General features: G+C 44.2%; 1 protein-coding gene across 3 annotated transcripts in view; it reads right to left on the minus strand.

The window, feature by feature from the left end:
- The window catches only part of COP1 (COP1 E3 ubiquitin ligase), a 141,844-nt gene that overhangs the window by 90,355 nt on the left and 37,981 nt on the right, over nucleotides 1–13,508 (minus strand). For all 3 annotated transcript variants that reach the window (XM_071564761.1, XM_071564762.1, XM_071564760.1), the window contains exon 11: nucleotides 9,220–9,355. In XM_071564761.1, the coding sequence (XP_071420862.1) occupies nucleotides 9,220–9,355 (136 nt within the window). The remainder of the gene's footprint in view (nucleotides 1–9,219; nucleotides 9,356–13,508) is intronic.

Here is a 13,508-nt window from a genome sequence, read left to right on the forward strand (position 1 = left end):
CAATGGGATCCTGGCCTGGATCCAAAGTAGCATGGCCAGCAGGCCCAGGGCAGTGACCCTTCCCCTGGACTCTGCCTTGGGGAGGCCACACCTTGAGTGTTGTGTTCAGTTCTGGGCCCCTCAGTTCAGGAAAGAGATTGAGGGGCTGGAGCGGGGCCAGAGAAGAGCAACGAGGCTGGAGAAGGGACTGGAGCACAAGGGCTGTGGGGAGAGGCTGAGGGAGCTGGGGGTGTTCAGCCTGGAGAAGAGGAGGCTCAGAGGTGACCTCAGCACTGTCTGGAACTGCCTGAAGGGAAGTTCTGGCCAGGTGGGGGTTGGTCTCTTCTCCCAGGCACTCAGCAATAGGACAAGGGGGCACGATGGGCTCAAGCTCTGCCAGGGGAAATTGAAGTTGGAGAGCAGAAAAAACTTTTTTGCTGAGAGAGTGCTCAGGCATTGGAATGGGCTGCCCAGAGAGGGGGTGGATTCCCCATCCCTGGAGGTTTTTCAACTGAGATTGGCCGTGGCACTGAGTGCCATGATCTGGTAAAGGGACTGGAGTTGGACCCAGGGTTGGACTTGATGATCTCGGAGATCTTTTCCAACCCAATCCATTCTATGATTCTATCAGGATTACACCACTAAGTAGGAAGGAACTTGATGAGTTGTGACAAATACTGAAGCACCTTCTAAATTTAAGGGCATTCAAAGTTTGAAAGCTTGTTTGCAAACCACCACATTTATTGCTACACCAACAATGTTTTTGTTTCTGAAAGATTGGGCATGGCAACCACCAATAGAGCTGAAGAAGCAGCGGAATGAACAGATCTGAGATTGGGACCTCCACCAGTACTAGATCTGTAAACAAAAGCACTCTGTCCATAAGCTCCAAATCATGATTCCTCCATGACTCCACAACAGCAACTGAAGACATTTGTCTCCAGCTGCCCACACTGCCAGAGGTCCCATTTCACAGGACAAACCAGCACGCCAAGCCTCCAAATTCACCTGCCACTGCCATCAGCTCTTGTGCCAGACACCCTCCAGAGCACCAGGAGGGACAGTTGGAGACAGTAACCTCTTTAGGTCCCTCATCTGAATCCAACAGGCACCACAACTCAGCTTTTCTAAATATTGAGCTCATATGCCACAGATGAGCCTTTCCAAGGAGCCAAAGAATGGAACTTTACTGGGATGGTCCTGCTTGCCTGGTAATGACAGAAATGAGGTTAAAACATCATTTGAAGCATTTTTCATCCAACTGACAAATCTGTTTCAGGATTGTTTTGTTGGCATTTTGAATCTTATTTCATCAGTATTTAGAATGTTATCCATAAGCACCTTTATTTTTTCTAAAGAATAGTTTATGTATAACCTTAATTTCAGGCTTCTACAGAGAAAGTCTGCCTTCCATCTTCACTTGCACAAATGTATGCACACACTTGTATATAATCCTGTGGAAACACAAGCACCACTTCATAACTTATTCTATGTTATTTATTGCCTTATTCAACAAAAAAACTGTGCAGCACATAAATCCCAAACATGACTTAGAGACTGTATTTATTAATATAAATGATATTATATTAATAATCATGAGCTCAAGCCTCTTCTCCAGGCTGAGCTGCTTGGAAGGTTTATTCTCACAAGCATTTAAGCCCACACCATACATCTTTGCATGTTTTAACACACTACCTTATTATGTTTTTTTTTACTAGCTACCATTTAACAGACTAACTTCCCTAGTTAGCATGGAAGGAACAAAGAAAAAAATCCAAAGGCATGCTAATGCTTTCCAGATCATTAGCTGCCAGCAAATTCAGGCTTTTCCAACAAATATAGCTAGAAAATTAAAAGAATACTGTAATAACCTACAGAAATCCATTTTCTTTTAATAACAGGCTTGTGTCTTCAAGCATAAACAAGAATTCACTGTATCAACACTCAATGTCAAATGAAAGCTATAAAACTGGGGGGGATTAAGAGAAATCCATCTTTGCCTGTACAGACCCTGTTGGCGGGAATTCTGTGCAGAAGGTGCTGGGAGAGCACAGTTTGCAGGGCTGGCATTTCCTGGGGCCAAGACTCTGCAGAAGAGCAACGAGGCTGGAGAAGGGACTGGAGCACAAGTGCTGTGGGGAGAGGCTGAGGGAGCTGGGGGTGTTCAGCCTGGAGAAGAGGAGGCTCAGAGGTGACCTCAGCACTGTCTGGAACTGCCTGAAGGGAAGTTCTGGCCAGGTGGGGGTTGGTCTCTTCTCCCAGGCACTCAGCAATAGGACAAGGGGGCACGATGGGCTCAAGCTCTGCCAGGGGAAATTGAAGTTGGAGAGCAGAAAAACTTCTTTGCAGAGAGAGTGCTCAGGCATTGGAATGGGCTGCCCAGAGAGGGGGTGGATTCCCCATCCCTGGAGGTTTTTCAACTGAGCTTGGCCGTGGCCCTGAGTGCCATGATGTGGTAAAGGGACTGGAGTTGGACCAAGGGTTGGACTTGATGATCTTGGAGGTCTTTTCCAACCCAGTTGATTCTGTGATAAAAGACCAGCCTCAAACCTCATAAACACAATCCTGTAGAAATTGTAAGGAGGGATCCCAAATTTTTTAAGAAGTAAAATACCCTTTGCACTGTCAAAGCCATGTAAGGAGTTTCTCCTCAAATTCCTCCTCCTTAAAAACTAAGGACAGAGGAAGATGTTCAGTACAAAATGATGACAAAATGTTAAATTTCAAAGTATCTGATCATGTACCTTTATCACAAGAAGAGCCCACAAGACTCTGAGGCCTCTAGTCCAGCATGTTGCTCAGAACAGGGGCAGCTCTTTGGTCAGAGCAGGTTGTTCAGGGCTTTCCCCAGCCTGTTCATGAGTAACTCTGAGGATGGAGCTTCCACTCTTTGGGAATCCCACTCCAAAGCTGGACTGCCCCAGGCACTGCCACAAGACACTGGCCAAGAAATGGAAACTGTTTAGGTAAACTGCACAAAGTGTCTGTCTTCAAGATAGATAAAAAATTAAAATCCTGAAGTGCAATCACTATTTAAAACATTGTTTAAAAGCCAATTCCCCAATTCCTCCAAAGACTGCTCAATACTTTCAGTAGACCATTTATAAAAATTCATAAAGTTGAAATCCAGCTAAAAACTCTCATCTAATTATCTGCAGATGGAGACAGGCTTGAAGTACTAATAGAGTTTAATGAGAAAAAGATCTTCCTGCTATCAAATAGTCTGAAATTAGTAGGAAAAAAAAATGAGGTCCCTCTGGTGGCCATGCAACTCCCATTCATTAACTTCCCAATTTCAAGTTATTTAAGTTTTAGCCCTTAGGTTGATGGAAGAATAAACTTGTCTGTGCAGCATCACCATGGTCAGCAGAAGGTTTATTTTTTGGGTCAAGAGCAAATATGGCTCTTTTCTGGTGTCACAGGCCCCTCTAGTACCAGCAGCCTGTCCTGGGGACTTGGAGGGCCAGGTTACAGGACAGAGTGTCCCTGAACTCTGAGTTTGGAGATCAGAACTGACACCTGCATAACCCCTCTGCTGGGTACATGAAAACTAGCATGGCCAGCAGGCCCAGGGCAGTGACCCTTCCTCTGTACTCTGCACTGGGGAGGCCACACCTTGAGTGTTGTGTTCAGTTCTGGGCCCCTCAGTTGAGGAAAGAGATTGAGGGGCTGGAGCGGGCCCAGAGAAGAGCAACGAGGCTGGAGAAGGGACTGGAGCACAAGTGCTGTGGGGAGAGGCTGAGGGAGCTGGGGGTGTTTAGCCTGGAGAAGAGGAGGCTCAGAGGTGACCTCAGCACTGTCTGGAACTGCCTGAAGGGAAGTTCTGGCCAGGTGGGGGTTGGTCTCTTCTCCCAGGCACTCAGCAATAGGACAAGGGGGCACGATGGGCTCAAGCTCTGCCAGGGGAAATTGAAGTTGGAGAGCAGAAAAAACTTCTTTACAGAGAGAGTGCTCAGGCATTGGAATGGGCTGCCCAGAGAGGGGGTGGATTCCCCATCCCTGGAGGTTTTTCAGCTGAGCTTGCCCGTGGCACTGAGTGCCATGATCTGGTAAAGGGACTGGAGTTGGACCAAGGGTTGGACTTGATGATCTTGGAGGACTTTTCCAACCCAATCCATTCTGTGATTCAGCTTCTGCTCAAGGGACACAGACCACAATTATGCAGCACTGGGAAATGCACCAGTTCTGCACTCCAGAGGAAAAGATGGGCAAGTAAGGGAAAGGCTCTGCATTTCACTCAACTATAATTAAAGAAAAATCCCATTTCAGCCTCAGTCTCTGGTCTACAGGCCAAACCCTCAGATGAAGTAAGGTAAGAGAAACTCAGGAGAAGCACAAACTTTAAGTAGGTTCAGGGAATTATTCTTGAAATTTCCTTGGCCATTCTGCAGTTTAAGTCTATCCAAGCATTTCTCTCTTCCTTCTCCTTGTGTGAACAGTTCAAATACTACAGATCCCTCCACAGTTTTGAGCTGCCACTTGTAAATAAGAGTCCATTTAAAAAATGATTTATTTAACAGGCTATAAGAAAAATCCAGCCCTCCTCATTTCACATGGAGCAGCATCTCCTGCTCTCAGAAACATAATCCTGTGAAGGATAAACCCACTTCTATTGCATTCATTTATCTTTACCACCAGGACAGCAGCATTGCTGGTCACAAACTTAATAAAATGGCTCATCTAATCCTAGCCAGCCCAAGCAGTGACAAAAATTCAAAAAAAGGAAAAAGGGGGTGTTTTATGGTGGACACAGAACTAAGAGGTATCTTGTTAAAGTCTGGATCTGAGAATTTATATGGACAAGTAATGGTAGTCCAAAGTAAAAAGGGGAACAGAAAAAGAGAGTGGTTCCATGAATACATGAAAAACTCTCTCCTAATGGATTTTTTCTTTTAAGCCCCTCTTTGAAGAAAGGATTTCAGGTCATGTTACTGAAAGGGTCAACACAAACAAAAATGCAATCTTGGAACAGACTTAATTGCACTGTTTGGATGAGCAGAGAAACCTCTTTACATCTTGTTCATTACTTAGAAGCAATGGAATCATCAGCAAGTGATGAAATAAGGCACACCACAGGTAAAATCCAGTTTTTGAACACTGGGTCAGGATTCAACAGATGAGTTGAATATGATTTTAGCAGCCAAAAACACGAGTTATTTTCCTCTCTGTAACTCACTGTGCTTTTAGATAAATACATTTATGGTTGTCTATCCAACCCCTTTGGATGTCATTTTAGGATCTTTCAGAGAAACGGTAAGCTAATCCAGAAGAATTTAAAATAAAGACACACTCATGTTCCCACCAGAGCTGGGAACCCCAGGGCAGGGACAACCAGCTCCCTCATCCCCAGGTTTCCAAGAGACATCTTGCTGTAGTGCATTTCTCTCATTTTTCTGTCCTTTTTTTTCTCAAATATGAAAGACTGTCACATTATTCTCTGAAGGGCTCTGACAGTGGTAAAGCAATTTTCTCCATAAATCATTGTAATGCTAACACAGCAGTTTACAGACTCATCTTTAGAAGAAAGCCTTTACATTTACTGCCACTGCCAGCAGAGAGAAGGGAAGTTGAGCTCTGACAACTGCTCTGTCTGGGGGCATAATAAATGGAAAATTTATTTCTTGGCTCTATTCTAACAAAACTTAATATACTTGTGAAAACCATGTAAATACTTTGTCCTTAATAGAAGTGAGTGTATTAAAAAGTCATTTAGCACACTGAGGTACATGTTCATATTGCAAACATGCTGGAAGGGCCCTTGATGGTACAGGAGGACTGAGCCACCTGCAGTCACAAAGCCTTGAATGTGCTTTCCCTGAACATCCTCCCCTTGTCCCAAAAGGCAAGGAGCTTTCCCCAGATTTTTTATAGTATTGCATAGTCCAGACACTCATGTGCAGGGAGCTCAGGCAAGTGCTGTCTCAGGGCTTTTTCAGCCTGTCTTTAATTCTACTTTTCACCCTGTTACCATAACCCCAGTTTTATTTGCCTTCTAAACTTCAAGGTTTTGCAGGTAAGGAACATTTCCACCTTCCTCCTTCATGAATTTAAAGCTAGTACATCTTCAAAAGCTCTTTAAGCCAGCAGATCTTTTGGAGTCCAGAGTGTGAACTTCAGGTAGGGTTAAAGCAATCAAACAAAACACTCTTCTGTTCTGTCCATTTGTAACAGTAGCTTATTTAAAAAAAAAGTGCAAGGAAGTTTATCTTCCAGTCAATTCTACTTCTATTCTTGAGTATACTCAAAATATCCCTTTAAAATACTTCCTAAAAATGGCTAAGATTACTTACATAGTGGACTTGCATTTATTCTGCATTTAATCCATTTGTCTGAAAATTCTGTATTTAAATCCATTTGTCTGAACAGCAACAGCTGCAAGCAGCAAAAGCCTTCCCTCCTGTACTTTCATCAGTGTTTCCTACTGCACTCCCAGAACACCTTTAAAAGGCAGTACAGCAGAATAAATGAAACTTCTCAGAGCACTTTATATGCATATTTCACTTTTTAAATGCCTTAATTAGTTTGGCTCGTTTGTGAGTACCTAAAAGCTGCTCTTATTATCTTAAGCTGCCCTTGCCAAGACACACACACCTCATTTAGTGTCACAGACTCTCTGAACTTGGGGCTATTAATTTGGATGAAGAACAATGATGAACACAGGAGTGTGTTGGTCAACACAGACTAAGTGTAAACTCTTGACTGCCAAATGATGACTTTACAGGAGGTGTTTGAATAGCCAGAAGCCAAACAGAGTAAGAGCAGCAGCACATCCAGCAGTGCTGCTTTAGCAAAGCACTCGAGGCCACGCTCAGATGTGAACAGTTACTCAGCCCACATGCTAAAACCCCTAAAAATTTCTCAAATGCTTTGATAAACAAAAAGCACCATCAAGGGAGAACACTGAGTTGAAAACTAAGTTATTTTTCAGTGAAATGCACCTAACTACAGATTCCAAGGCTGGCTTGGAGATAGGGCTCACAGTATCTTCATTTTGAGAGGAACACATACTTTTCAAACATATATTTCACCCAGGAATTAGAATGCCTTCAAAACAGGAGCATGATTTAGTGCCCTTCCAGCATTTTCTAACCAAATACCACAAAAATGCTTCTCTTGCAGAATGTCAAGGAGAAGAAAGGGCAACGGAGCAGAATCCAATGAGTGCTGGAGTTGGGAGCCGAGGAAGTTTGTGTTGCAGTGAGATTCCCATCTGCATTTCATTGCAGCAAATGTGAACCCAATCAGTGCAGGTTAAATACACGTCAGATCCCTGATTATTGTGCTCTGACCTCTCTGGTGCAGTCGGACATTAGACATTCCTGCTACATATTGCAGGAGGTGAGGAATCGATGCTGCTTTAAACAAAACGTGTATTCTGTGCTACACATGCCTCTAATTCTTCATATAGCGCACATTTCACGGGGTCTTCCAACAAATATTCAAGCTCTTCTGTCACACTCTGAGTGTTGTGTTCAGTTCTGGGCCCCTCAGTTGAGGCAAGAGATTGAGGGGCTGGAGCGGGGCCAGAGAAGAGCAACGAGGCTGGAGAAGGGACTGGAGCACAAGTGCTGTGGGGAGAGGCTGAGGGAGCTGGGGGTGTTTAGCCTGGAGAAGAGGAGGCTCAGAGGTGACCTCAGCACTGTCTGGAACTGCCTGAAGGGAAGTTCTGGCCAGGTGGGGGTTGGTCTCTTCTCCCAGGCACTCAGCAATAGGACAAGGGGGCACGATGGGCTCAAGCTCTGCCAGGGGAAATTGAAGTTGGAGAGCAGAAAAAACTTCTTTGCAGAGAGAGTGCTCAGGCATTGGAATGGGCTGCCCAGAGAGGGGGTGGATTCCCCATCCCTGGAGGTTTTTCAACTGAGCTTGGCCGTGGCACTGAGTGCCATGATCTGGTAAAGGGACTGGAGTTGGACCAAGGGTTGGACTTGATGATTTTGGAGGTCTTTTCCAACCCAATCCATTCTATGATACCCAAGTGGCCCCTTCATAAGACACTAGATCAAGGCTCAGAAAAGCCAACTTTAATTTATCTTGTCAATGTAATTCTTTGTTCAAGACCTCAGGTGTGGTCTCTTTGGACGTCCCCATGTACAAAACAAGGGTACTACTTCTCTGCCTCAAAACATTACTGAGAACAGGCACAAATTAGTGAAAGATGCCTTTAAGAAGCTGATGTGTCCTGCACATATGCCAATGCAAAAGAGGCTTCCCAGTTAACACATTCCATCGTTCTTTCCACCACAAGGAGCTCCAAAACAAGCTCCTCCAAACTAAGCAAATCCCCCATGGGAGGGGGGAAAGCAGTTTAAATTGAGGGCTGTTGGCAAGTCACAGCCTCTCCATGTGCTCTCTTAAGCCTGATCCCTAAGGGAGCTGGTTCATGAGCTGAACTAGAAGAAACTAATTCTGTTGAAAGACAGTCAATAGCATTTGCTCAGTTTAGTGTCCAAACCAGCCCACAGGAGGCTCAGAGGAGCTTCAGCAGCAGCACACACAACACAAACACTCCACACAGAGGGGACAGGGAGCTGTTGTTGGCAGGAAAGGAGCTGTTGCATTGGCTTTACCACAACCACCCCCTCACCAGGGTTTAACACTGTAAACAGAGCTGCCAATGCCCAAAATTTCAAGCAATTGCAGTAAAAAACAACTCAGCTTTTTATTATTTCCCATTATGACTGGATCTACCAATAAAATGCAAACACACCACAGATTCTTAAATTTATCAAGCAAGACTGATGGTTTTTAAAATGCTAAAACTCTTGTAACACAAAGAGGACTGAGCCTACAAGAGGCTTTGCACAACAGCTGCTGATACTCACTGCTACCTCAAAGGTTCTGGATTTGGTCTTGACCAACACAAACAGGACAAAAAGGTACCACTGAGGTACCTGAGTGCCTTCCCAGATCAGTGATTACCACAGAATTATTCCACACAGGATCACACATTCACAAAGCTATTTTTGGGAAGCAGAGGTCAAGTGTGGCATAAGTGTACATCACAAGTGGTTTAACCCTGAGATCAGCTCAGTTGGTTAAAACTTGGTTGTAATAATGCCAAGGTCATGGGTTCAATCCCCTGTGTGGGCCACTGACTTGAGAGTTGGACTCAATGACCCTTGTGGGTCCCTTCCAACTCAGAGTAGTCTGTGATTCTGTGATATAATGTGGGTTATTCCCTTGCAGCCTCCCAGGCTGTACCCACAGGAGGTGTGTCCCCAGCAGCACAGCGAGCCTTACCTGGACACTATGCTGGAGCCATTGTAGAGGTCACTGGCGTAGGACAGCGTTGCCAGGGGCCGCACAGAATTGTAGCGTGTGAACTTGGACAGACACTCCTGAAACTCATCCAGCTGGCTGGTGGTCCTGCTGTCATCTAGGGAGGGGCAGCAGCACAGGGGAGGGCAGAAACAGAGGAAGATCAACTCAACAGTAATTAAACAAAAAACCCCATCAAGATATACCTGAAGGGAAGTTCTGGCCAGGTGGGGGTTGGTCTCTTCTCCCAGGCACTCAGCAATAGGACAAGGGGGCACGATGGGCTCAAGCTCTGCCAGGGGAAATTGAAGTTGGAGAGCAGCAAAAACTTCTTTGCAGAGAGAGTGCTCAGGCATTGGAATGGGCTGCCCAGAGAGGGGGTGGATTCCCCATCCCTGGAGGTTTTTCAACTGAGCTTGGCCGTGGCACTGAGTGCCATGATCTGGTAAAGGGACTGGAGTTGGACCAAGAGTTGGACTTGATGATCTCGGAGGTCTTTTCCAACCCAAACCATTCTATGATTTATGTGATGGTACTGCCTCTGCTTGTTATTTGGGGAGGATTCATGGTCAAAACCAGGCTCTCTCTCACCTCCAGCATTCCCTAAAGGCAGGATGATTTTTCAGAGCACAGATTCAATGCTGGGTGAACCTACCGTGCTGAGAATCTGCCTAAAAATCAAACACACCTTTTTCCTGGTAAGCTCATTTATTTTATTCACATTCAGAGCCCATAGGCCATAGATTATTAACAGAAAACCTTTAAGCATAACAAAAAGCACTGGAAAGGACACATCTAACTCTCTGTGGAGGTGAAAGCACATTCCCCTCCCTGTTCTGTTACAATATGTCTGCATTTGGTGTCAGTTACATTCAAAATACTTTTAGTAAAAAAATACTTGTCTTGTTATTCCAAAAACAATAGAGCTAAGGGGGGATTGTTTCAGGGCTGGAGAAAGAAGACAAGCATGAAACAGAAGGCTCCTGTACTAGAAGTTTTGTGAAAATTATGACCTTCAGTATACAAGGTGAAATTGAGCCAGCTTGAATAATGATGATAAATATTCTGTGGGAAATGGAACAGTTTACTACAAAAGTTAAAAGTAAATTGCAGTGTAGATAGTTGAAAGTCATTCCCTGAATTCTCAGAAGTCCCAACTTTTCCTGGTAGGACCATAATTTTATTTAAACTATTTTGAATTTTAGTATTTTGTGAATAAGGAAAAATTCCTAATTTACAGTGACTTGCACAAGCAAGTCTGGGTTCCCAATGCAATCATGGATTTGCAGCCAAACATCAGGCAGAGCCTTCAGGCCTTGTAGTAACCCTCCCAAATCTGCTGCAATTCTCTTCCACCTCCTCTAATGCTCCCACCTTCACTTTATCTTTTTGCACCAGTGCTTTTGAGGGGAACTGCACTGCTGGTTTGCAGGTACTGCACTCCTTGTCTCCAGCAGCAGCACAGAAACCACACACACAACTCAAATCAAATTCCCCCTACCAGCTAAGCTGTCCTTATCTCAGCATAAGGAAATGACAACATCCACTTATTAAAAAGGTTTGGAAATACTGGGGTGAAAAAAGGAAGAGGTTGATCTATAAAAGCAAAACCCAGCTGTGATTTCTTGTGGGAAAACACAGAGAGAATAATCAGTTTCTGCACCCTGGTAATTTCTTGCCATCAGAAATTATTATCTCTAGGCTTGCAAGGCATTTTAAAGTGTCCCTTTTATGCTGTTTGATGATATAAAGGAACATTGAAGGTTAGCAATTAGCATGTTTAAGGGTACTAGCATATACATTACCCATGTCAGATGGATCAAAAAGGGCAACATCAACAAAATGCTCCAAATTAAAATCATCAGCACCTGACCACTACAGGAAACAGCTTGAGAAGCAGCACATAAACATCAGTCAGAGTTTTTCAAAGACTGTTGTCTCATTTGACACTCTGATAGGGACAAATAGCTGCTACCCTTCCATTTCCCTCATTCAGAGATCAAGCACACAGCCCTCCTATAATTTATCCTTTATCTGTGCCTGCAAAACCGACTGTTATTTCTCAAGACATTTTCCCTGTCAAAGTGCAAGGCCATTTGATAATTACAGTTATATTATGTCTCCACTCCTACTGCAACAGTCAGAGGCACTGCTGGCAAAAAGCTTCAAATCCACATTAAATCCTATTTAAAATGTGTCAAAACGCAGGAATGATTTAAGAGAGGAAAACTTAATCAAGTATCATAGGTTATCCCTTATTTAGGAGAAAACCTGCACTTGCAAATCCCCTGCTCTTGGTGCAGCTGACACAGATGAATACAAAAAAGCAGCTTCACTGCATTCATATTTATAGTTCCAATTATGAAGAAAGATGTCCTCTACAAGGGAATGCTGGGAAGAGCCCCATTTGTCATCCTTGGTTAATAAGCATTATTTTTACACAAACACATTTATGCATCACCAAGATAGCACTGCATGAAAACATCTCAGTGTGATCTGTGGAGAGCTGCATCCTGCAAAGCACCTGCTGGCACTTCCCAGGGAACTGCCTGGACACACACAGTGGGCTCTTCCAATATTCCAGCTACTGAGGCAACCCCTCAATGTGCCTCATTCCCTGTTAAAATCATTGTGCTGTGCATGATGAGAGCTGAGTCAGTCACTGCCCTGAAGCAGGTAGAAGATGTAGACATTTCTAAGAGTGAGCTCCCCTAAGACACACTTCAGTCTACAAACATAAAGCCATTTGTGAATTAATTTTTTAAAATTATTTTTTATTTATTTACTTTACCAGGGTAAAGCTTCAACTAACTTCATGGAGAACTAAAAGGCAGGGGTTTCTGCCCCAGCTCTCCTGCTGATCTGTGTCCTGGGAGGTTGGTCCTTGGCTTCCAAGGTCACACACAAAGATCTCTTGCTGCAGCAACCTCTGCCTGGGTCCCTCTTGTCCCCAGGAGGTTTCTCCCACCCCCTGAGGGCTGGCTGCTCTCCCTGCAGTCTGTCACACTCGATATGGGCTGCAGCTCACAGCCTGGTGCTGCAAATCTCCTGCCTGCCACAGTCCATTGCCTGAAACTTTCTTCCCCAAGCTGGTTTCTTCCCCAGAGGGGCTGCAGAACAACCCTCCTCGCCCTCAAGACATACTCATTTGACCCTCTCGTTTCTTAAAATCTTCAGAATCTTGTCATGTAATTAAGAACCATCCATCCAGTGGGTAACAATTACTCCTGCTGCTGTCACACTGCTACTCAATTATGAATGAGGCAATCCAGGCAATTTTGAAAACAGCTGCTAATTCTACAAAACAAGCCTTAAATCCAAGGTGTGCCCCACGGGACCACAGCACTGCTGCACACTCAGATTCCATACTTCAAGCCATTTGTTAGCCAAGGCTCAATCTAGACAACATAAAGGATAACCTCCAAGTGTCCTATTGCATGCTAAATACAGGAGAATTCATCACTTCATGTTTACACCACTGCAGCATTTCAATAACAATGTTTTTAACTACTGGGTTTATACCACATCTCTGCAAAGACAACCCAACCCAATCGCTGCTTTCAGGCATTTGCATCTTTAGAATGAGCACCAGAGAATTATTTATTGTGGGGTTTGCCCTTCACAGTACAGGATTGCAAAGCAAATACATGTGCCCCTCCAAAGTGACAGGATTAAGTTTGCCAAATTTAGCAACTTCAAAGGTTGGTCAAGAATAGTGATGCCTATGGGGGTTTTGATTTCTTCATTTTTATATATTTTAGAAGTACTTGTAACTGTAGTAAAATGTGGATTTAGTGTGCTAATATTTCTAGCAGCTTAAGTTCAATGTTTATGTATCTAACCCCTAGCACAGATCAGTAGCTCAAATTCTTTTAGCTGTTTAGACTCTCTTCAAGGTAAAGAGCTGGAGCATATCAGAAGGCCTGCAGAAGAGACATATAAACATGAGCCAACAACCTTGAGTCTAAGAACACTGGAAAAGCTCCAAGAGCCCCTTGTGTGCTGAGGAAGAGGAATTATGAGGACAGGGTCTCACCGACCCCAGACTCATATCCTAAGGGGGTGGAACAAGGGTGGGACCAGGGGCAGGACGGGGCCGGACCGAGAGATGTGTGAACTGGAGATTGGGTGGACATTATTATAAAAACCACAGAAACCAGTGTTTGAGGTGGATGCCATCCTGTATTCCTAAAGGCCCTAGGCCTGATATTAAAGGAATTTCACTTTTTATCTTATCCCACATTAACTTGGCTCAGAGTCCTGCTTTGCTG

Source organism: Pithys albifrons, chromosome 10 (genome assembly GCF_047495875.1).
Source record: "Pithys albifrons albifrons isolate INPA30051 chromosome 10, PitAlb_v1, whole genome shotgun sequence".
Classification (NCBI taxonomy): Eukaryota; Metazoa; Chordata; class Aves; order Passeriformes; family Thamnophilidae; genus Pithys; species Pithys albifrons.